The sequence below is a fragment of the Talpa occidentalis genome, unplaced genomic scaffold (genome assembly GCF_014898055.3).
Source record: "Talpa occidentalis isolate TD23 unplaced genomic scaffold, MPIMG_talOcc4v2.1, whole genome shotgun sequence".
NCBI classification, from domain to species: Eukaryota; Metazoa; Chordata; class Mammalia; order Eulipotyphla; family Talpidae; genus Talpa; species Talpa occidentalis.
In genome coordinates, this window is record NW_026555331.1 from 88,548,105 (window position 1) to 88,571,299 (window position 23,195).

At 38.4% G+C, this 23,195-nt stretch overlaps 2 protein-coding genes across 8 annotated transcripts in view; one reads left to right on the plus strand and one right to left on the minus strand.

The window, feature by feature from the left end:
• Positions 1-526: 526 nt before the first annotated feature.
• RPA3 (replication protein A3) lies at positions 527-3,752 on the minus strand. Its single transcript, XM_037508197.2, has 4 exons — positions 3,566-3,752; positions 2,363-2,437; positions 1,460-1,568; positions 527-912 (listed from the first exon to the last, which is right to left on the minus strand). Exons 1-4 carry the CDS (start codon positions 3,662-3,664, stop codon positions 842-844), a joined length of 354 nt encoding a protein of 117 aa, XP_037364094.1. The 5' UTR covers positions 3,665-3,752; the 3' UTR covers positions 527-841.
• Positions 3,753-3,959: 207 nt separating this feature from the next.
• Positions 3,960-23,195, plus strand: part of UMAD1 (UBAP1-MVB12-associated (UMA) domain containing 1) — a 317,588-nt gene continuing 298,352 nt past the window's right edge. For 3 of the 7 annotated variants that reach the window (XM_054692385.1, XM_054692379.1, XM_054692380.1), the window contains exons 1-2: positions 4,109-4,232; positions 22,313-22,415. In XM_054692385.1, the coding sequence (XP_054548360.1) occupies positions 4,149-4,232; positions 22,313-22,415 (187 nt within the window). In that variant the 5' untranslated portion in view covers positions 4,109-4,148. The other 4 variants (XM_054692381.1, XM_054692383.1, XM_054692384.1 and 1 more) reach the window with 4 other exon arrangements.

Sequence of the window (23,195 nt, forward strand, 5' to 3'; positions counted from 1 at the left end):
TATTAGGACAAAAAGTAGAGGAAGGTCAAATTTGCTTACTCTTCTGGAGATGGGATGTCTGTCTTGCGCCCTGACACCAGAGCTCCTGGTTCTCTGACCTTCAGATTCTGAGACTCATGCCACTGACCTCCTAGGTCTCAGGTCTTGTGACCTTGGACTGGGAGTTACACCATAGACTCATGGTTCTCAGGCCTTTGACTTGGACTCCATCAGCTTTCCTGGTGCAAATGGTAGACAATGGGACTTATTAGCCTCCCTAGTAGGTATGCCATTTCCTATTCACACATATATATTCTATTGATTCTGCTGTTCTGAAGAAGCCTGATTAATGGAGGCACTGAAAAATTACATAAGCTGTAGGGTCTATTTGTCTTTTTAATTTATTAAAAACGTGTTTTCATAGAGTGCAAAGGAAGTAATTAACATGATATAGGTCATGAGGTAGCAAATAATCCTTAACTCCATTGGGTCTAAGCCCTGACCTTACAGTTATGAATTCCAAATTTGCGTTTGAATGCATGACAGAAAGAATAAGAATGAAATAGGCAAAAGTGTAGACCAGTTTAACTTTTATTAATAAAAAACTAAACTCAGGAAATTGCTTTGTTCCTGCATCTTATTTGGCCATATGATGGAGAAGTAAAAATTTCTTCTCTTCATGAGGGCTTAGGTAAGAACTGGCAATATACCAGTTCTAACAAAAATAGCATATTAGAATATCTAATATTAAGTATGGAATTAAATTGAAGAAATTAGATGTTGGAGATCACAGGGGCTTCCTTTAATAGTCTTCACTGTAGTTTTATTTGCAGTCATAAATATTTCATCAAGATCAATCCAATTACACACCCCAAGGAAAAAACTGATGAAAATCAAGGATAATTTTCACAGCTTCATTGTAAAGTTCAAGATCTGAAAGAAACATTTTAGCAAACATTTAATCTTCAGTGGTAAACTGTTAACATCAATGATCATAAAAAGATTTCTACTTATATTTCTTCTCTCTCTTCTTTAGAGATCGACATATTTTTACAACCCAGCTGAAACTGAGATATATTCTCATATTTACTTAACTTTGGCTCCAAAATAAAGATGTGGGTACAGAAGGTGATCCATTTTGATGTAGCTCTTGCCTGGTTGTGTTTTAAGTGTTACACATTATTTGATTCCTTCAATGAATACAGTAAAACAAAACAAAAACCCAAACATTTTGTTTGCCCTACTTTAAAAATGTCTTTAAATAAGAATCAATCTATGGTTACTGAATTTTGTACATAAGCAAGCACTATTTAGAAGCAGGCTAACATGTCTCCCAATTTTGGGGGAATCAGAAAATTCTATAGAAATTGGAAATGTGGTAGGACTGAGACCATAAGACCAACATACACATACCAAGAATCAAATTCTTTTTCTCTCCTAATTTACACAAAACCACCAAATGCTGGATTGTTTTACTTACCAAAAGGATGGCTATCTTCTTTAAACTGGATATAGGAGGCACACATAATGGTTGCTTTGGCCGTTACTTTTCCAACTACTTCCACAATTCCAGAGATTTCTCCATCAAGCTAACACAAAGAACATGGTATTTTCATATTTAACTTGGAAAATTGTTAAACAGTCTTTCAGTGGGTGTAACAAAGTAAATAAAAAAAATTACCTATGTAAAACCAGAAATTATTGTTAGAAAATATTTAAGTACTTCCTGTCAGCAAATCCTAAGTCCCATAATCTTTTGCAATAGTTTTGGGTCCAAAGATGTTTAAATTGAAGACAAAAATCACTTAAAAATAGAGAATGCCCAACATTTCTACAAGGAATAATTTGTTTAAAAGGACTCACTGAAAAGGAACCATCTATTATCAACATTTTATGAAGTGTGGTCTGTATACATTAACCAAATAGCATATGGATTTGTCTTCACAAATGACCAAGAAAGTATTTTTTAGGTACAATAACAATAAAACCTAGAAATGGATGACAACTAAATAAATATTATATATATATATATATATATATATGCAAAAATAGTCAGAATTTTAAAAATGTAATATGCTTGAGGAAGGGAAGAGTGATTTATTCAGAAAAGCTTTTCTTATATACTTCTCTGGTTTTTCATAAGGAGTGTGAATTGTCTTAGAGGATTTAAAGGAATATTAAAAACTCATGGAGTCCAAAGAATCACTGGTTAGAAACATAAAGGGAATTACAAAAAAAAAGAGGAGGACAAAATTTAATTTCTGAGTTACGAAAGTTTTATAAGCTGGTCCTTTATACATCTAAGAATTAGAGACATTAGCAACAAACCAAACCAGGATGAAGAATTAACTATAATAAAGACCAAATTAGTATTTATACATACCGGTTCCATCAACTCAATGGTTGCATTTTTTCCTTCTCCATCTGAAAGAATAAACATTTTTCCACTGGGATGAATCTAAAAAAGAAAACATGATTTAAAAAAACCACATAAAAAAATCTTTGAAAATTTCATTGAAACAGAAATATTAAAAATTTCTCAAAAGTGAGCTTGACCCAAACTTAGTCAATAGACACAAAGCAACTGTTTTCTGAATAGTTCTTTTAGTTCTAATTACAATCTGTGTTCTCAGATCTGCCCAGTTAAATTTGAACTTTGATACAACTATGTCCTGTATTTAGTTGCTAAATCAGGCAAAACTATGCAAGAATAAATTAAAGGGGGAGGGTCTACGTTAGGCAAAAGTGAGATCTACTGGCACCCATGATTTAGATAGTACTGAAGGTATATTTTAAGGCTTAGGAATAATGAAGTAAAGAGAACTGGTTGTGAAGATTTGGGTTCTACTCCTGTAAAACAAATGCCAAGGGTGCGGGCAGATTTGCCACTTGCTTGACCTCGAGCATTTTAGTTAAATTATCCACAACACCTAGTTTTCCTACATGTGAAACCTGAGTAACACCTATTTTATGAAGAAATTGTATGGCTGAATGAGCTATTAAGTAAGCCATTATATGTTAATTTTGTTTCCCACAGTTTGCTCAATTCAGAATCCAACACTCCGGATTTGTGTCTCACTAGCAGGACGAGGGAACTAAATTCTCACTCTGGGGTAAGGCAACAAACTGCTATAGGATCGGGAAGGGGTAACCAAGGGAATGTTTTATGGAAAAGCGACCTCAAGGGGAAAACGAGGTTTGAGAAGAGAAAACGGTAAGAGAGAAGGAAACCAGGTACTAGTTGTCAAGTCTGGCTATATAAAAAGTCATAAGGTAAACGTGGCCGTCCTGAAAACACAAACAACGCGGGGAGGAAAGCGCTGGAATTAAGAACGGAGCCTATTTGAAAACATCTCCAATCCGCTCCAGGGGCCTCAAAATGCGCTGCACTGGCTGAAAAAGTACGCAAAAAAAAAAAAAAATCATCAAGTAAAAATCTCCCGCAAAGTAAAGCAGTCGATTGCATAACCCTGCTCCGAAGCTTTCTTGCCGCCTCAGGGTGCCGCACCCCGAGGCGGCCGCCCGGGCAGTCACAGGGTCCCTCCCGCCCGCCACGGACCCAGGAGTCTGAGCCGCAAGCGCGCACCTGCTCCAGCTTCCCTACGAAGCAGACCGGCTTGTCGATGAACCGAGCTAGCATGCTGGCGTTGATGCGCGGCCTGGGCAACTCCATGACGTCCATCATGACAGCCGCGGGAGACAAGCGGCCAGCGGAAAACAAACGACTGACCCTTCGCTCCCCGCGGGCAGCTTTGCGGCAGATTTCCGTCGCACCAATCAGCAATGGCTACTACTTGAGCTCGACCAATCAAACGCGAGGGAACATCGATCAATCTCGCGCCAACCCGGAAGGGGTTGGAGAAGCGTGTGACGCATCCGGAAGTGGGGTCGGCTGCTTAGAGACGTTCGGCGTCTCGGAAGTTGCCCCGTCGACAGTGAAATGGACATTGGAGGCGGGACCTGGGTGGGGCGGGGCCTGAGGCTCCCACGGGTGTTTGCGGGCCTCGGTGCAGCTACTTAACCCCGGAAGCTAGGGTTCGGGCTCCGGCGCGGGTGCGGCGGGGGACTGCGGCGCGAGCCTCAGGTACCTCTTCTCGCGGGAGGCGCCGCAGCCTTACTGTTTCCCCTTCTCCCCTCCTAACGGTTGCAGCAGGGAGAGGCGAGAGTTAATGCCTCCAGCGCGGCGGCTTTCTCCGCGCTGCGTATTGGTTGTTGGCGAGACCCCACTCCTCTTCCCGGTTCTGCGGTGCCAGGCGCGGGATTCTTACTGAATGATATTTAGAGATAGATTTATTTTATTATTGTTAACATTATTTTTTGGACAGCCTCCCTCCTGGAAATGGGAAATTGGGTTGCCAGTGATCTCCATCGCCTTTGTCAGGCTCTGACTGCTCCGAAGCAGAGCGTCGCTGACTTACAGCTTAAGCCTAGTCTCTTTCCAGCCTTCACTTTCCCCACCTGTGCGTGGGGGGCGTCCAGCTGATCACCTTGATGACCTTTTCTAGACCTGACCAGCTGGCCATACTGAAGAGGGGCAGGTTTTCTCGCCTCTTAGGTGCTGGCAGCGAATTTAAACATTAGGGGGTAGGGAGGATCACTGGGCTAGGAGGAGATGAATTTAATTAGTTATCAGGTTCTGAGCAAGTGAGCTTCTCCGGGAGACATAATTAACCCTTCCGCAAAGTAAGGGGAGTGAGACACTGATTGTTTTGCAAGATCCCAGCTGTCTATCATTTGACCAGATGATTGACTTTTTTTTGAAACTCCCTTACCAGTCTTTCCTCCATTGCTCTCAATACCCCAAAACGCTACAGGAGAGATTTGGAAGTGGGAGGTAACTGGTTTCAAGGTTTTGGGGGGGTATGTCTCGAATCTCTCATTGGCGTCTGTGGCTGTTGATTGGTGGAGGGGTGCTTTATTGTCTGGGCGGGATTGGTGCCTGCCTTGCTAGGAATATTCCAGAATTACTACTCGTGAAAATAGCTGCAAATGATAGTACGGAAATATGGGTAGGACGGGGAACTTATTATGATATTATCTTATGGAAGCTGAGTCAGAATTTGCCTAAAGCCACAGAGTTGTCATTTCAAAATCAGATACCTAGCTGGGTCTCAACCTGTTATCTCAGTTGCCTTAAGCAAAGAAAATCCTTTTATGAGACTTCACTTGATTTAGGATGAAATGTGATGCGCCATAATGAATGATAGCCTTCCTAAGTGTTTAATTAGTATTTAATGTATTTGTTTTTAATCACTTAAAACAAATTTGAGAAATTCCTTAATAGATGCAGGATATGTCAGTTGGCTTATAAAAAAAAGTGGTTGTATTGGTGCAAGCCTATAAAGTCTTACAGCTTTTGTATAAAGCGTTAACGTTTTATGAACTATATTGATACTTTGTAAAGCAAGTTAGTGTACACTATATAGGGTATGGTATATGTGACTATAATAGCAAACTTTTAAAGAGAAAACCTTTAAAAACCTTTAAAAACCTATCAGCATCATTGTCTTGCTACAATTAAATGAGCGCTGTACACAGCATTTTTTTTTAAACAAGGAGATGAGCAAGATGATAATTTAAAAATAGCTTTTTAATTTTTTTGTCATTTAAATTTTATTGTATAATGTATAATACACACAGAAAACCCTAATTGATGTGTAGTTTCCAGAGAACTTAAGTGAGCCCACATGGACCTCTCTTTCAGTTTAAGTAATGGAACTTTACCAGTTCATAGTTTGCACTTTTTCAGTTGTCTTCTTCTATATGAGTCAGAAATAAACACTATTTTGAAATTTGTGTTAACTCCCTAAGTTTATCTTTTCTTCTTTTTCTTCTTAATTTTTTAAAAGATTTTATTTATACAAGCACTGGGGTACCAGCCACAGACGTGGGAGGGTGAGACAATCCACCAGAGATATAGCAGGGAGCAGAACAGGCAGAAGGACCGAAATACACTGCTGAGGGGAGCAGCAGGTGAGACGGGAGAGGTCTACTGCACCATGTGGGTAGCTCCCTGGCCAGCCGGGGATTGAACTGGCACTGCAGAAGCTGTGGACAGCTTCACAGCGCTGTGCTCAACCCACTGCGCCACTGGGGAGGCCCCTCCCTAAGTTTTTCCATATAGTTTTTCACACAAATAGGCACCCCTAAATGGAATGTTGTTTAATTTTGCCTGTTTGACCCTTATATAAATGCAGTCAGTGTGTGTGTGTGAGTGTGAGAGAGAGAGAGAGAGAATGAGAACTGGTTTATTTGGCTTAGTTTTGAGAGTGATTCACTAGGTTGACATGGTATTAATTTTTTTTTAATCTGCTATTTTGCTCTAGTGTTGAACCGACATTTTGATTATTTGCAGTTGTTTTCTGATGCATCTAGTGCTGCTGTGGGTATCCTTGTGCCTGTTTCTTGGTGCACTTGTGCTGAAACTTAGATTGTGCCTCTTCACTTTACTAGTAAAATCAGTTATTTTCCCTAAGTGGTGTTACCATTTTATCCTCTCATCAAGAGTGTAGAAGAGTTCCATTTGATCTGTATTTCTGGCAACTCTTGAGATTTTTTTCCCCCCTAATCTGATTGATAGGAAATGGTTTCTTTTTGTGGTTTAATTGGTTTCTCTGTGTGGAATAAGGCAGAACAACTTTTCACATTTTTAACTGGCCTAAAGTGTTTACCATTTTTTGTTTTTTGCTGATTTTTTGAAAACTTTATGTTAGTGTTGATAGTCATGCTACATTTCTCAGTTTTGGGCTCATATTTCTGTCTTTTTTTTAATAAGAAAGAGCTCCTGCTTTTAATATAGTTAAAATTTTTTCTTAAGTTTAATATAGTTGAAAAAGTCAATTTAAAACGTAAGAATCCTTTCTCAAATAAACTTTAATTTTTTAAAAAGTTTAATCTTTAATATTCTATCATTTAGAACTGAGTTTTTAATGCAGTCAGAAAAGTATCCAATTTACTTATTTTACTTTCATTTCAATTTCTCAGCATCTTTTATTTACAGTAGCATCTGTTTTGCCACTGACCTTCATTGTCACCTTAAGTTTACTTACATATGTGGTTCTGTTCCCGGGCTCTCAATTCTGTTGTATTGGTCCATTTTTCTGCCCTTGAACCAGTACTAACTCTCTTTTATGTTGTGATCTTATATAACTTACGTTGTCTGAGAGCAAGTCCTATTACCTTGCTGTGTTCTTCACTAATATCTTAGTTATTCTTGGTTTTTGCTTCTCCACATAAAATTTAGCTTGTCAAATTCCATGAACACCTGTGTTAGGATTTAGTCACAGTTGTAGTGAATCATTGTATTGATTTCAGGAGAAATAACGATGATGACTCTCACCATCCTTGAACTATTTTGGCCACTAAACATCTTTACCAAAAGTTTCACAATTTTCTACATAAAATTTTGACTTAGGTTAGCTTTAGTCCTGCATACCTTGTTTTTTATCATAATTAAACGTTTTAATTGATTGTTGTTATATAGAAACACGTGACTTTTTTCTGATCATCTGCTATACTTGTTATTTCTAATAATTTTCTTTGAATTTCTTTTGGATTTTTTTATTCATATGTGGATGAATAATTACAATATTGTTTCTTAATAATGCTTACATATTTTTTTCTTGCCTTTTTCCCAAGTTAAAGCTTCTAGTACTATTTAGAATAGAAATGTTGTTTCAGTTAGGATGGGATTTGTCTGCATATATAAAAGCATGTTAAATACAGAAAGGCTTAGTTTCACATGTCAGAGAAATCAGAGATGTGCACCTCAGCATGTGGTAGTTCGAGGAAGACATCAAGGACCCATATTGATTCTTTCCCCTCTCCTGTGCTGAGTATTTAGTTCCATGCTTCAGGTTACCTCAGAGGTCAGGATGGTGCTAGAATGTCAGTCAATCCCCCTTCTAGGAAGCAGAGAATAGGCAGGCAAAAGGGTGTGTGTACTTGGGGTTCCATTCCCTTTTAAGAGCCTCCCTGAAATTCCTTCATAAGTTCAAGTTCTACTTATTTGGTTAAGGAATTTCCTTTCTATTCCTACTTTGATAAAAGTTTTAGTTGAATGGTTATGGAATTTGATCAGATGCATTTCTTTTTGCATTAGTTGAGATGATTGAAATAAAAATATTTTCCAATTTTGAACCATGCTTGCCACCCTGGAAGAAATTCAACTTGGTTATGATATATTATCTTTTATTATATATTCCTGAATTTGATTTGCTATTGTTGTGTTTAGGATTTTTGCATCCATGTACATGGGTAAGATTGGACTATATTTTTCTTGTATAGGCCTTGGCAGGTTCTAGTATTATGGTTACACTAGACACATGAAATTTGTTGTGGCGTGTTGTCTCTATTTTCTGGAATTCTCTTTAAAATTGGAATTATCTATTCATTGACGATCTGGTAGAACTCTCCTATAAAAGAGTCTGCGTTTGGGATAGTTACCTATATTTAATCCTTTGGGCATTTTTTTATACTTTTCCTAAGTAGATGCTCATTATCAAGTTCTGTATATTTTCTAGTTTCCAATGTCTTTCTTATTTGATTCGTGTTGGTTTTGTTTTCAGACGTATAGGTTTTTATTTGCTAAAATTGTTTTGTTAATTTTTTAAAGTAATCGCATATGGTCAGACAGTATGGGTTATCTGATACTAATTCTTTGAGAGTTTTGAGACCTGCTTTAGGACTTATCAAGTACATGGACAATTTTTTGTTAATGTTTCATGTGTGCTTGGGATCAGGCTTGTTAATTGCAGTGTTTTGCTTTCTCATTTTTGTTTGATTCATATCTCAGTTAATAAGTGTTAAATATCCTAAACAGGGTAGCCTTGGCGTTTGTCTTTGAACTTTTGATGACTTATACTATGTGTATACATATATAATATATACACATATCTGAATATATTATAGTATATATTTTTAATTGAAGTATTAGAGCATTGTGTAAGTTTTAGGTGTTCTTGTTGAAAATCAAGAGGTGTATTTAATCACTAAAAGTCCAATTCTGGGCCTCTCTGGTGGCGCAAGGGATTGTCTCAGCACTGTGAAGCTGTCGGTAGTCACTGCAGCACGAGTTTGATCCCGGGCCAGGGAGCTACCCACATGACGCAGCAGACCTCTCCTGTCTCTCCTGCTGCTCCTTTCAGCAGTGTATTTCAGACAGTCTGCCTGTTCTGTTCCTCACTCTGTCTCTGGTGAATCCTCTCACCCCTCCCCACCTCTGGCCTGCACCCTCGCTCTTGTATGCATAAATAAATAAATCTTTAAAAAATAAAAAGTAAAAGTCCAATTCTATCCTTCACCATACAGTTGTTCCCTTTTGCCCAACTTACACATCGCCTTTTCCCTTTCCCTCTGATAACCACTAATTGTTGTTACAGTCTAAAAGTTTATTTTTGGGGCCTCCCAGGTGGCGCAGTGGTTGAGCGCTGGGTTGCGAGGCTGCCCGCAGCCTCTGCAGCACAGGTTCGATCCCCGGCCGCCGGGCGAGTGTCCCACATGGTGCGCAGACCTCTCCTGCCGCCCGCTGCTCCCCCTCAGTGGTGTATTTCGTCATTCTGCCTGTTCTGCTCTCGCCTCTGGCTCTGGTGAATTCTCTCATCCTCCCGTGCTTCTGACTGTACCCAGTGCTTGCATAAATAAATAAATAAATCTTTAAAAATAAATAAATAAATAAAAGTTTATTTTTGTTTAGTCATCCATTTGTTTTCTCTATATACCACATCTGAAATAATATGGTGTTTATTTCACTAGGTATAATACCCACTAAGCATGTTGTTGCAAATGGCAAGAGTTCATCTTTTTATAGCTGAATAGTATTCCATTGTGTGTATATGCACCGCATCTTTATTCATTGTTCAGTGGGCACTTATTTCCAGCTCTTGGCAACTAGAAATACTAACGTGTGCTATATAGTGCTATATAGTTTTAAAGCTCTGTTATTCAGTACATAGATGACAAGGATTGTGAAGTAATTTAATAAAAAGAAGTAGCAACTATTTCAAATCATGCTTTCTGCCTTAAATTTCATTTTGTCTGCTATCATTATAGACACACCCAGCTTTCTTTTGGTTAGAATTTCTTGTATTTTTTTTATTTTTTCCTATCCTGTATTTCACCTAGGGCAGACAGGATCCCCAGGCTTAGACACTCATTTCTGCATTTCTTTTGTGGCTTATTAGAGAGCTTGCTTGGTGTGTCTTAGCTGAGGGGGAGAACATATTGACAGCAACCTGTGAACTCCAGCAGCTCCCTTCTTTTTAACAAGGTGCTTCTTTAAGCTGGAAGCTTCTATTACGACATAATTGCCCAAAGGTGTGTAGGTGGCTTCCTTTCTGGAGATCCTAGTGTTTGGTCGTCCCTGAGAGCGTTTCTCCTTCTGCTTGTTGTCTCTAATAAACCTTACTTGATATTTGTACTGTATTGACATTAAGGGATTTGTTCTTTGTTGATCTGATAACTTTTGATTTTTCTGTGTCTGTATGTTTTAGGCCTGTCTCTTATAAATAGTGAACATAGCTCAGGTTTGGTTTTTATTATCTTTTGTCCATTTATATTGATTGTGGTTACTAATATTTTTGGATTCCTTGGTATAATAATATTGTGCTTTCTGTGTGTTCTGCTTTGTTGTTATTGTTGATTTTTTTTCTTTGCTTTCTTTCAAATTGGCTTTTGTTTGTTACATTTTTCCTTAATACCATTTCCTTCCTCTGTATTGATTTGAATGGTATATAATCTTTCTAGTCTTTCTTCTTCTTCTTCTATTTTTTTGTGGCCACCCTACAAGTTTTTACATGTGCATTTTATTTTATTTTGGGTCAGAATAAGAACCTGTAACACTATTTACCTTTTCCCATTTTGTATGCTAGAATTTTCTCTCTATCCTGATTTCTTGTATGCCCACAAATTAGGTATCATAAATGCTTCATTTAGTTAATATTTGCTTGGTTATGTATGTATTTACCATACTACGTATTTTGACATTTCAACCTTTTTTCTTCTTTGAGGTAACTTTGGAAGTTTTTTTAGTGGGAATCTGAAGTAGTAAACTCCATTGGTTTGTGTTTTACTGCAAATGTTTATTTCTTCCTAGTTTTCCATGGTATATAATTTGAAGTGAACAGTTAAATTCTCTCAATACTACTTTAGTGATATTATTTTAATCCTGTATTGTTTACTTTCTTTTAAATTGTGATTCTGTTGTAAGCTTTTATGTAATTCTGTTGTTAAGTTTTTATATCTTTTTATCTGCTTGATCCTCCACTTGTCTGTGGTATTCTGTAATTTTACTTGATAATATATCCTAATGTAGATTTCTTAGTTTGCTATTGAATATGTTATGCCTTGTGAAGCTGACAATTCATGTTTTTATCAGTACTGGGACATTTTCAACTATTAAATCTTTGAATATTGCCTCTGGCCCATTCTCTAACTCCAAAAACTCTGATCTAAAAAAATAAAAAACAGCTGATCAGATGTAAGAAGGACTTTCTTTCTCTCAAAACAAATTGTTTTCCTAAAGGAATTATATGATTTGTATGACAAAAAACTTTATAATTTTAAAATAACTTGTTAAATTTGAATTTAACATCACCATTTGTCTACTTAACTGATTTTGCAGCCTGTGCATGGGAAGAGTTCTCAATGAAGAACTCACATGCAAAAATAAATTGTGTGAGGAATTCTCAGCATGAATAAGTAATTGTTACAAAATATTGTCCTACATGGAGAATAAAGGCATCTGGAATGTTTTGTGTGCATTTTTGCTTCTATATGATGCTCCGTGGGAACAGTTTTTAACACTAGTTAGAACTATGCATTTTTTAATCCTTTGAGGTTAGGAAAGATATATTACTTGATTTCAGTTTACCAAAAGGTAAAGATAGAATAGAAAACTGTTTGGTGGAAAGGCATATTATTCATAATATTAAAAGAGAATTTATTCTGATAACTAAATTGCCATAATTAAAATGCACAAACTCTGATGTTAAAATTTTGTTCTCCATGTGGAAATTATTTCTGTCCTTGGAACTTGAACCACTTTTTACAAAAGAATGTTAAAAGATAATTACAAGAAATGGACCTTCTCACTTGCTCTTGGCGTCTGTTTTATCGTTTAGTGATTTGAGTCTTTGTGCTGAATTCTGAATAATTTTTTTGTCACCAATTTTACTAATATTTTATGCTTTCACCCTTTTTAATTTCAGTGCTAGTTTTCTTTTTTGTCACATTGTGCTTTTGTTCCCCTCCACCATCCCATACAGCCCCTTGACTCTTTATCACCCCCTCCTCTCTTTTAACCTCAGAAATTTCACTTTGCTTATTCATGTTCACTAGTTTTTAGAAGCATTAAATGTCCATTGTTTGTCATTCTATTTCAATATTTTTTTTTTTTGGAATTTCTGTTTGTTTTTTTTGCAAATTTTATTAATTGATGGTTGATGGTCTCATTCTTATGTCATAGTTTCATATCTCTTTCTTTGTTGATTACAAAATATGAAATAAATCTGTTTATAGTTCGGTTTTGAGAGACTTACAGTCTTCTCCCTGGCTGGCCCAGGGATCGAACTTGTGCTGCAGTGGCTGGCAATAGCTTGATAGCGCTGTCTTTAACCCCTGTGCCACAAGGGAGGCCCATGGTTCTGTAGATTATTTTTTCTGTCTCTTTCATGCTGTGGGTTGTACAGTGATTTTTTTTTTTTTTTGAATTCATGTTTCTTGGAACTTATTAGTTGATTTCTTCAGGGTTTAGTTTGAGAGTGTGTTTTTCTAGATAAGATTTGTGTTTTCTTCCTAAGATGTTTGGGCCCCAAGCATTGTCCTTGTTGGACATGGATCATTAAAACCCAGGCTTTTAGCCATTAGAAGCCAGCAATGGCTACAGGGAAATTTTAGCTCTAGTACTTGTGGATTTGTAGATTCTTGTCCTTTCTGGCTTTTCTGTAGAATACCGTTATTCTCTTATTGATTTAGCCATATATTAAGAAAAGGCATTTATTTTTAAGACCGTACCACAAATGCTCTTTGAGAGAGCCAGTGTGGGAATTCTGCTAAGTGTGGAGGATGACGTGTTCTTGGTGTAAGTATATTTTAAGGGTATTGGGGAGTGTTACACATTGTTATGTAACTATCATTTCTCTCCATCACCAGAACTTTTTCATCATCCCATACTGAAGTTTTATGCCCATTAAACAATAGATCCTGATTCCTCCCCTTTCCACCCAGCTCATGGTAACCACTGTTTTATTCTTTTTTTTTTTTTAAGATTTATTATTATTATTATTATTTTATACAATAGCTGGGGTACAGGCCAGAGATGTGGGAGGGTAAGAAGATTCACCAGAGACAGAGCGGGGAGCAGAATAGCTGCTGAGGGGAGCAGTGGGTGAGACAGGAGAGGTCTGCCACACCTGACCGGTTGGGAATCAAACCAGCGCTGCAGAGGTTGCGGACAGCTTCACACTGCTGTGCTCAACCCGCTGCGCCACCAGGGAGGCCTACCACTGTTTTATTCTTTATCTCTGCTGTTCGAGGTATCTCTTATAAGTGGAATCATATAATATTTGCACGTTTCTGTCTGGTTTATTTTGTTTGGCATGTCTTCAGGGTTCTTCCATGTTGTAGCATGTATCAGAACAACATTCCTTTTTAAGACCGAATAATACCCCATTACATGTTTAAACCACATTTGTTTATCCATTCTTCCTTTGATGGACATTTGGGTTTTTTCACCTTCTAATTTAAAGTTATAATTTAAAAAGAAACTGATTAGAACCATTTGAGGTAGGTTTGATGAGCTTAAGTTTATTAACCTCATAAGGGACTGGAGCCATGAACAGGAGAAGTTTCAGAAACTAAGCTGTCATCTGTCTCCTTTGGATACTAATTGCTCTGTATCTAAATATTTGTTGCATCATTGTTTATAGAAACCTACATGGTCACAGGGCTTTGTGACCAGCACCACAGAGAATTTATTTTGCCAGTCCTAGTTACTTGATTTTACTTCTTCCAAACTACGGTGCTGTAGAGGGCAACTTGGGAGGATTGGGTACAAACATGGGTACTGGGAGTCCACTGTGTTGGAAGACACCGAAGAGGTTGCAGTGATCCATACTGGACATGCCAGTGAGCTGAACAAAAGTAGTGGCTGCAGGAATAGAAGTCAAAAGTTTCCCAAGATATCACAAAATTACAGGATTTCGTGGCTGGTGGTTGGGCTGGGATTAAGAAAGGGAGAGGGTAAAATCAAGGTAACACTTTTAGTTTTGTCTTTAGCTGCAGTTTGGACCATGGTGCTTTTTTCTGAGATGGAGAATAAAGGAGGAATACATGTGCTGGGAAGATGGCTTGGGTTTGGAGAGGAAGGCAGTATAGCACAGAGTAAAGAACAGAAATTTAGAAGCAGAAAAACCTGGGTTATATCCTGATACTTTTTTCACTTAAGTAACTTTTTGATAAATTATCTTTGAGAGTTGCAATTTCTCTAGTAACTTGATAGATACACATCATAGGATTGTTGTAAGCATTAACTAAGATCATGTATGTGGTGCACACATAAATCATAATTTATAACTTATCATCATGGCCAGGTTGTCCTTAAGTATCTGTTGGACATTTGGTGATGGTGAGAGTCCGATAGTGAAGAGGGAGGAAAAGTCGCAGGCTGCTACCCTAGAAGGGAGGGAGGGTGGCAGAGCTCTTGGCAGTTTTTGTCTGATTACTTCATGCACATTTTTATGAAACATTGGGAAGAATTTAACAGCCCGCTCTCTTGTTTACTCAGGAGTCTGAAGCAAGTCTTCAGTCAGCAAAACTTCTGGACTAGACTCATAGCAATATGTTAGCCATTTGCATGGCTGGTACTGGTTATACCCAGTACTCAGCATTGTGGTTTTTGCCCACTGGCCTTGTGAGCGGTGGTAGAGAAAGTCAGGAGGCAGCAAGTAGACTGGTTAGCTCCTTGAATTTGGAGAAAAATGTCTCGTCTGGTTTTGGTTCTCTCGAACCTAGTGCTGTGCCTTGCCAATATTTACCCCTCAAAGCATGTTCATCAGTGAATTATAAATGAAAATGAAAAATGAGAGCCTTCCTGGTGGCTCAAGGGGTTAAGTCTCAGACTATGAAGAAGCTATCTGCAGCCACTGCAGCACGAGTTCAACCCCCACCAGGGAGCAACCCACATGGCGCAGCAGACCTCTCCTGTCTCATCCTCTTCTCCCCTCAGCAGTGTATTTTAGTAGATCTGCTTGTTCTGCTCCCCACAATGTCTTTGGTGAAGCCTCTCACCCCTGTACCTCTGGCCTATACCCCAGTTCTTGTATGCATAAATAAATAAATCTTTAAGAAAAAAGAAAATGAAATATTGAATTTTAGAAGTTTGTTTTATGTGGGGAGGAAGTAAAGTTTTTGATGATGCTTTTAGGTTGTATTGAAAGTCAAATGTTGCAGGCTTTTAGTGGGCAGTTTAGGGAGTGAGTCCACCTGGAAGTTGCCTGTGTGATTCCTGTTGTGTATTAAATGTATTTAAGAAAGCAAATAGAGCTAGCAACACTGCATTCTTTATTCATTCCAGGTTCCTCGTACTTACAGAGTTGTGAAGAGGTGTGACCGCATGGATAACTTCATTCTCTCTTAGGGCATTATTTAAATTTGTTTTTTCACTTATTTGTTTTCTCTGGAGAGATGCTATCATTTGTTAGGTTTTCTTCCTGTTTTTGAGCAATTTTCAATTTGGTGCAGTAACACTGAATGTGTAAGGTAGAATTGAATATTGCATTGTGGCATCAGTGTTGCTTAAACCACAGCCAAATGACTTGTTTGTAGCAGGTATGTTGAAGTATGTCTGTAACTTGTCTAAAACATAAGTATGTGTCATTGTATATTTTAGAAGAATCAGGATAACATTAGTCTCTAGATTACCTTCTTTGCCAATGAATGAGACCCAAATGATATATATTACTAGTGCAATTTGGTATAAGCCCTCAGAAGGCAGCAACATTATCTTCTAATTATCTTTATCTCTCGAACTATTTATGTGTATATATATATTTTAATATTTGTTTAATCTTTATTCATTCACTCATTTTTTTTTTTTTTTAATTTTTGCATAGAAGAACTGAGGTGCAGACCTGGGGTGTGGGTAGTGAGAGAATTTACCAGACAGAGAGTGGGGACCAGAACAGGCAGTTCTACTGAAATACACTGCTGAGGGGAGCAGCCGGCAAGACAGAGGTCTGCTGCGCCATGTGTGTTAGCTCCCTGGCAGGGGATTTCTCTCAAGCTGTAGTGGTGATAGTGTTAACCCCTACGCCACCAGGGAGGCCCCTAAACTATATTGTTTAGTGGGGGAAAAACTATAGCTTTCATGTTACAGCATTAAAAAGATGGTTTCTGGGATGCCTCCCAGGTGGCCCAGGGGTTAAGTGTCAGCGCTACCACCACTACAGCCTGAGTTCTATCCCTGGCCAGGGAGCTGACCAACATATGGCACAGCCGACTGCTCCTTTCTGGCCTGCTGCTACCCTTAGCAGTGTATTTTAGCAGATCTGCGTGTTCTGCTCCCCATTCGGTGTCTGGTGAGTCCTCTCATTCCCCTTTCTCTGGTGTGCACTTAGTTTTTTACAAGAGACATTTTTTAAAAATAAACCTCTGAAATTAAGATGTTTTCTAAGTGTAGTACATCACATACTAGGTGATTGTACTGATCCACAGAGGAGTAGGTCACAGCATAGAATTATCTGGCTCAAAATGCTAAAAGTGAAGTGATTGAGTAACTCTGGTCTAATGTAATGGGAGATCTTTCCTTCCCCTTTATTATGCTGTTCTATTTTCCATTGTATGAAAAAGGGATAATAGAGGAGAAAAGTAGTCATTTCTTTTCTTGGTCAGGCTACCACTCTTGATTTTGAAAATAATGGGGTAGTTTGTTAAAAGGAAAATAAACAAAAACTCCAAAATCCAACAACAGAACAAAAATACAACTTAACCTGATAATTGTAATGGACACCTGGAGGGTCATATTTACTTATGAAGTAATGGAGGAGAGTAAAATTAAGATATTACAATTCTTTCTAAAGAGAACTCAGTTTCCCCATACTTTTATAGTTTCATAAGGAATGTTGAATTTATACATAGATGTAAAATTGGTCACTATCCGCAGGGCAAATATTCACACATTCTACCAGACACATTTCCGTGGACCAAATTACTTGTATGACTATCAATTTTCTATTAGTTATTGCCTAACTCTACAGAGTTATAAGAAAACTTAAAGACAAAGGTGGCAGTACCCAGGTAGATGAGCAATTCTAAATTGTGAAAATCACATTTTTTCCTTATACTGATTAGATTTTGGTTATTAAAAGCATTTTTCCTATCCTTGGTCTAAAGCTTTGCCACCTAAAGACCAAATCTGTTTTGTAGGGATGTATTTTGTCTGTACAGTGTTTAAAGTTGTGAACTTGTTGCTTTTGTCATGGGGCAGGGGAAATTTCCCCACCCCCTGTGGGTTCTTCTTGAGTTGGTCCAGCAAACACATTAACATCAGACACTTTGGTAGGAGAAAAAGACTGTATTTAAATTATAAATGAATGGAAAATTTATATGGCCATAAATTCAAGAGTAAATGAGATAAACTGAGGGCTTATTTCTTGAGCTAAGGAATGGTAGAGGATCTTGGTAGAGATCTCCTCTCTTGGAGAGAGGAGAGGGTCCCCCATGAAGAGGAGAGGATGGTTTCTTGTGACATTACCTGGCCTCTGGATGAACCTTACTTTAATCAAACCGAGAAAACCAGCTTGGCCTTATTCTTTTTGTCATGGGTAAGGTAAGCCTTGGTAAAATAGTCAAAAGAAATGTATAACTTGCCCTCCTTTTCACAGTAATAGGATCTGCCCTGCCTAGCACCAGGCTGGCCCTTTTTATATGCAGTCAGTGTATACCATTAAAAGTGAAGACACTGTTCTTTTATTTTTTAGTTTTGTGTCAATGCAAAGAGAAAAGAGGCATTTTCTTTTTTATACAAAGACTATCTGTTAACACAGAGTGGTTTAGGAGAGTTGAGTCAGCTTTCTGAATAATTGTGAATTACAATATTTATTTGACATCTAGAATATCATGCTAATAATGGATTTTTCAAGTAGCTTTATGGGGGTAGTGTTTGGGAACTTTAGGCAGAAGTAGCCCCACTGTCAAGGCCATGTACATCAGAAGCGTGAGTGCTTGAAGTTGACCATATACCAGTGCAGCAGGCCTGCTGGCCTCCTCCGCTCTGGAGATGGGGCTCTCAGCTACTTAGTTTTGCTAAGCACTGCCTCAGAAATATGGCAATCTGAGGTTGTAGCTTGTTCCCCTAAATATAATTGAGTGCTGCATTTGCAGTGCTAGGTTCAGACCTGGCCTAAGCACTTAATGAATGTTTACAAAATATTAATATAAACTAAGAAAGTCTTTGAACATAGCTGTGAAATTAGTAGATGAGCTGAGCAGACTGAGAAAAGTAGGGATTGGCAAAGACAGACATGACGAATATTGGGAAATAAAGTTCAACACAGATGTTGTAAGTGTTAAGGACTCCTTGCCTCTGGTGCTTTGCTGATGAAAAGCCTTCAGTTTTGCTGCCCCAAAGATTTGCTTTAACATTCTAGCTCTGCTGTTTATGAGCCACATAAACCTGGAACAAGACTTTACCTTCCTTTGGTTCTTTCACTTACACACTGAAGCATTATGGGGGCCTGGGGCGTGTTGTAGATGGGAGATGGAGCATCACAGCGTCGGGTCTGGTGTCCCACAGGCTGGAGGAGTCAGCAAGTGCCAGTGGGCTTTGTAGTCACTCCCTTTCTCCTTCCCAGTTTCTAGTATTGCAGTCTTAGGCAGACCAACTAACCCTGGCTTAGAGTGGTATTTGCCAGCCCTGGCAGGATGAATTTTTACACCACCTTGTGTGTTTTTCACTGATAGGAAAAGGATAGCGGGGCACAAAGATAGTATGATTACTCATTTTTATTGTCTTAAGACATTGTCGTTTCTGCGTGGAGTGCTTAATGTAAAGAGAGGTGTTCAGACTGACTCTGGGGGTACCTAGTGGCAGGAAGCATTAATAGCAGCAATGTTGGCCAACTAAGGCAATCCTGATACTGTGATTGTAAAATTGGGACCATATTCCTGTGGGAATCCGTCTTGTGGTGGACTGTTGTCAAGGAAGGAATTAATGGGCAGGTAGGTAGGCGGGTGGGTGCTAGAGTGACTGGTACTTTTGTAGCAATTTCAGAGCCATTTCATATAGTATTTGTCTCAACTCATCTGCTGTCTTTGCAGGTTCCTTTATACTGTGTCGGCCCTTTCTCTTATTCCTGATTGATTTCCTTTCATGCCTGGAAGTTGCTTGACTCTTGGAACCTAAGTTATCCCTCTTTCTCCAATTTTTTTTGGAATTTTATAATGTAAAGTTCCATAATATTAGCATTGCTCGTCAGTCATGCTATCAGAAAACTGTGGCAGCTTGTATATAGTGTAATCCGATGTTTCAGGTCTTGAAAAACTTAAATGCTTCTCTCATTACTTTGAATTATAAATTCTGTACAAAATACTTGCATTACTGAAAGTTTCTTGCACTGTACCTGAGTCTGGACAGGCTTTTATAACATAGCTAAATGCTGGAGCCTTGAGAATGACTTTTCAGAACCACTTGTGTGATTTTAGTGTTCTTTTATTTTGTGGCCTAACTTGAAAAAGCACTGGACATTTGAGTCTTTCTGTTGAAAAATCTTTTCTTTTTATGTTAGAACAGGAACCATTTTTTTAAAGGGTGCTCTTTCTCTGTGTCCACAGAATGCCTTGTCATAACACTATTGGCATGTGACATCACGGTCTAAACAAGCCACATGCCACACCTACGTCCAAGGAAGGTGGAAAACAGCAGTACTGTTATGCCTCTTTAGGGCTGAGGGCCAGAAAATGGCCCCATTAATTCCATGGGTCTCATCTGTTGTCCCCATATACTGGGTTCTGTCTCCCCACCATAGGCAAAATAACTTACCCCTCCCAAGGGCAATCACCCAAATGGCTGTTCAGGCATTAGCCTCATGCTCCAAGTTAGTATCTCTGGGTGATGTGCTAGAGTCTCTTTATCAGGTCTAGAAGTAGCATCTCTTGGTCTAGAGACTTCATGAACTCAGAAGACCAGTAGTCCCTCTTCCGTCTCTGCCTGCCTTTCCCCTGGCGGAGGTGGGAGAGAGAACTGCTCAAACCACTCCCTTTCAGAAAGGCAAGGGCTGGGAGCTACACAGCAGTCACAAAGGGGTGGCTATTTTGAAATCCCGCTGAGCAGGCCCCAGCTGGGGTTGGAGGATGTTCCCTAATTATGCCTGGATTCTTCTCTGGGACAGACCCACCAGGCCATTGTTCTCCATGCCCATTTGGTTCCATGCTCTTGGAGTGTCTTCCTTTCCCAGTAACTTCTTTGGCTAACCCCGAAGTGGGCACTGGAGACTTACGCCCTCCTTGGGACCTAACCAGTTTTCCCTGTAACTTTCCATCTGCAGAGCTGTTTGAGATACTTACTAGTTGTAGTTTTCTTTTAATCTAGACCAGTGGTTATTTTGGCAGAACAACTCTCAAAAATCTTGTTGGCATCTTTATTTGATTCTAGTCAGTTTCATGTGTCAACCAGATCTACAATTTTGCTAGATAAAATTCTCAAATTTGCTATGTCTCTCCTCTTTTACAACCCTGCGTGTGCCTACTCCCTTTATTTATTTGGGAATACCTGGGCTTTACCAGGCTTCAGAAATTTACACCCTTTGGTGTGTCTCTTTTTTTTTTTTTCTTTCCTGAATTGTTTTACACTCAATGAAAAAATTTACTGAGTGCCATCTTAATCCAGCCTGAAGTTTTAATATCAGGTGTGATAGTTATCGCCTTGATTTGATCCTCGCCTTACCTTGAGTTTTAATCACCTGTGTTCTTTCAAAAGCCTTCTCCAATTTTTAACTGTTTGGAGTTGAGAAGTAGCTACCTCTTCCAGTCTTAGATATCTTTGTATTTGAACTCTGATTTCTTACATTCCTACTCGCAAGCCAACCAGTTCTTTTCTGATATTTCTTTCTTCCATGGGTTTTTCTTTATCTTATTCAGTTATTACTTTGTTCATCTCATTCCTTGGCTTTTCAGCTTTTCCGTATAATCTTGTTTTTCATCAGTTTTGTGGAGGTTATGTGTCCTTGACTCTGTGGAGTGTGCCAGACTATTTTTAAACTTTTCTTTTGGATCCTTCACTATGTACAGTAAACTCTTTGAGGATTTCAGAGCCTGTTTCTTTTCCTTTCTTGGAATCTCTTCTTTTTCAGACTTATGTTTTTCTTCTCTACCTTTTATTCCTTTAAAAAAATAAAATTGGCCAGTTGTGTTTTCTATCCACAAATAGGCTCTTTTCACCATCTGCTTATGTTGGGATTCATCTCCTCCTCAGATCTCCAGTCCAGTACAGTCCGTCAACATAGATCCCAGTACAGATCTCAGTTTCTGGAAGGTTTTTGCTCAGATTAAATCTTGACTTAGCCTCCTCGTTGGATTTTCTGGTGTGGGTAGCCTATAAGAAAATTAAAACATGGAGCCTCTATTGCCACCAAGATCTTTCTGTTGTTGGCTGACATTTGCATTGCTTTGCATATCATGTCAGACAGTCCTCAGAATGTCATGGATCTTCCCAAGATCCCTTCAGCTTTTTTCCCAGTTGTTTTTCAGGAGTTGTTACCCTGACTGAATGTGCAAAGACAGGAGGAGGAGGAGGGGTGTATGTGTGTGTTAGAGGCATTGTACAACATTTTCTAACACGAAGGCCTAAGCTGATGGAAATTGAAAGTTGGCTGCAATTTTATGTAATGGGCATAGCCCTTGAGTGTCTGGATCTGGTAGCCAACGGTTGAGGGTCTTCTTTGCTTTTTTTAGGTAATCTCAGTTATAGGTTAGGCTGGTTATGGCGTGACAAGAAACACGGACACTTTTTTTTTTTTCCTTTCCTCAAAACAGTGTCTGATACACATGAGTAAGATCCTTCCAGATTGCATTGATTCTAATTTTGCATGTGGTGGTTTCTTATTGGTGATTTCCTGAATGTGCAGAAATTGAGAGACATGGCGCTATTCAAGGCATACATTTCAAACATGAAGTCCATGGGCCTTTGTTCCTGGCTTTGTCTCCTGACACCTATAGAAACCTTGTGTTCTTAAGTCTAGTAATAGAATTCCTAAAAGTAATTTTTGAGATGTCCTCAGTTTGGCTTTTTAAGTTTCACAGTTTGATTGGAATTTGACATTTTATATTCTTTCTATTCCAGATAGCAGTGGCAGTGGCAGCAATGTTTCACTTCTTCAGAAAGCCTCCAGAATTGAAAAAGCCTGCCATACCAGAGAGAGAAGCAGACGGATTTGTCCTTTTAGGTGAGTCTTTTCAAAAAACAAAATCACACTTAGATGACACATTTTAAGTTTTCTTGCGAATTACATGATTGATTTTGAAATTGTCATACTATTTTCAGAATTAGTCTATGTATATGAAACCTACACAAATAAAAGCATAAGTCATTTAGAATATTGTCATCAAGTGAGACTCTTTATATATTGGTTTTGCTGTGTCCTTCAAATTAAACTTGTAAATCATTCTGTTTTTTCCTATCTAATAAGCTAAATCTTAATTGGGAAAAACCAAAAATCTTGAATCCTTGATGAATTCAAGTTCTGTGTTCTGTTTTACAAGTAGCACCAACTTTGCTTCTTAAATTAGCATCTGAAGCAAGTAATGTTTAATAGTCTCCTAACTGTTTGACTTTTATTTTTGATTATAAAATTAGTTATTCAGAGTTTAGTGGTTAAAAGAAATAATTCTTTTAACCAAACGTGATTCTGTTCCTAAGGGGATTTCTGAAAATGAACACTCCCTTCATGCCATAGCGTCTCTCCATCAGGAAGAAATTTGCAGTTTTTGTATAGATCCTCCAAGAGGGTGGTGAGGAGCAGCCAATACCCAGTATGCTCTTGTGGGCAGGCATTTTCTTCCACTCTGGACCTCCTCCTGCCAACTTGAGGCTCCTTTTCTGAGAGGATTTGCATGAACTCATTGGGCCTTTCTGTGGTGCCTCCTCTCAGATTTCTCTTCCCAACCTCTTTTTTTTTTTTTTTTTTTTTTTTTTTTAATAGAGGCATGTTTATTTATTTATTTAT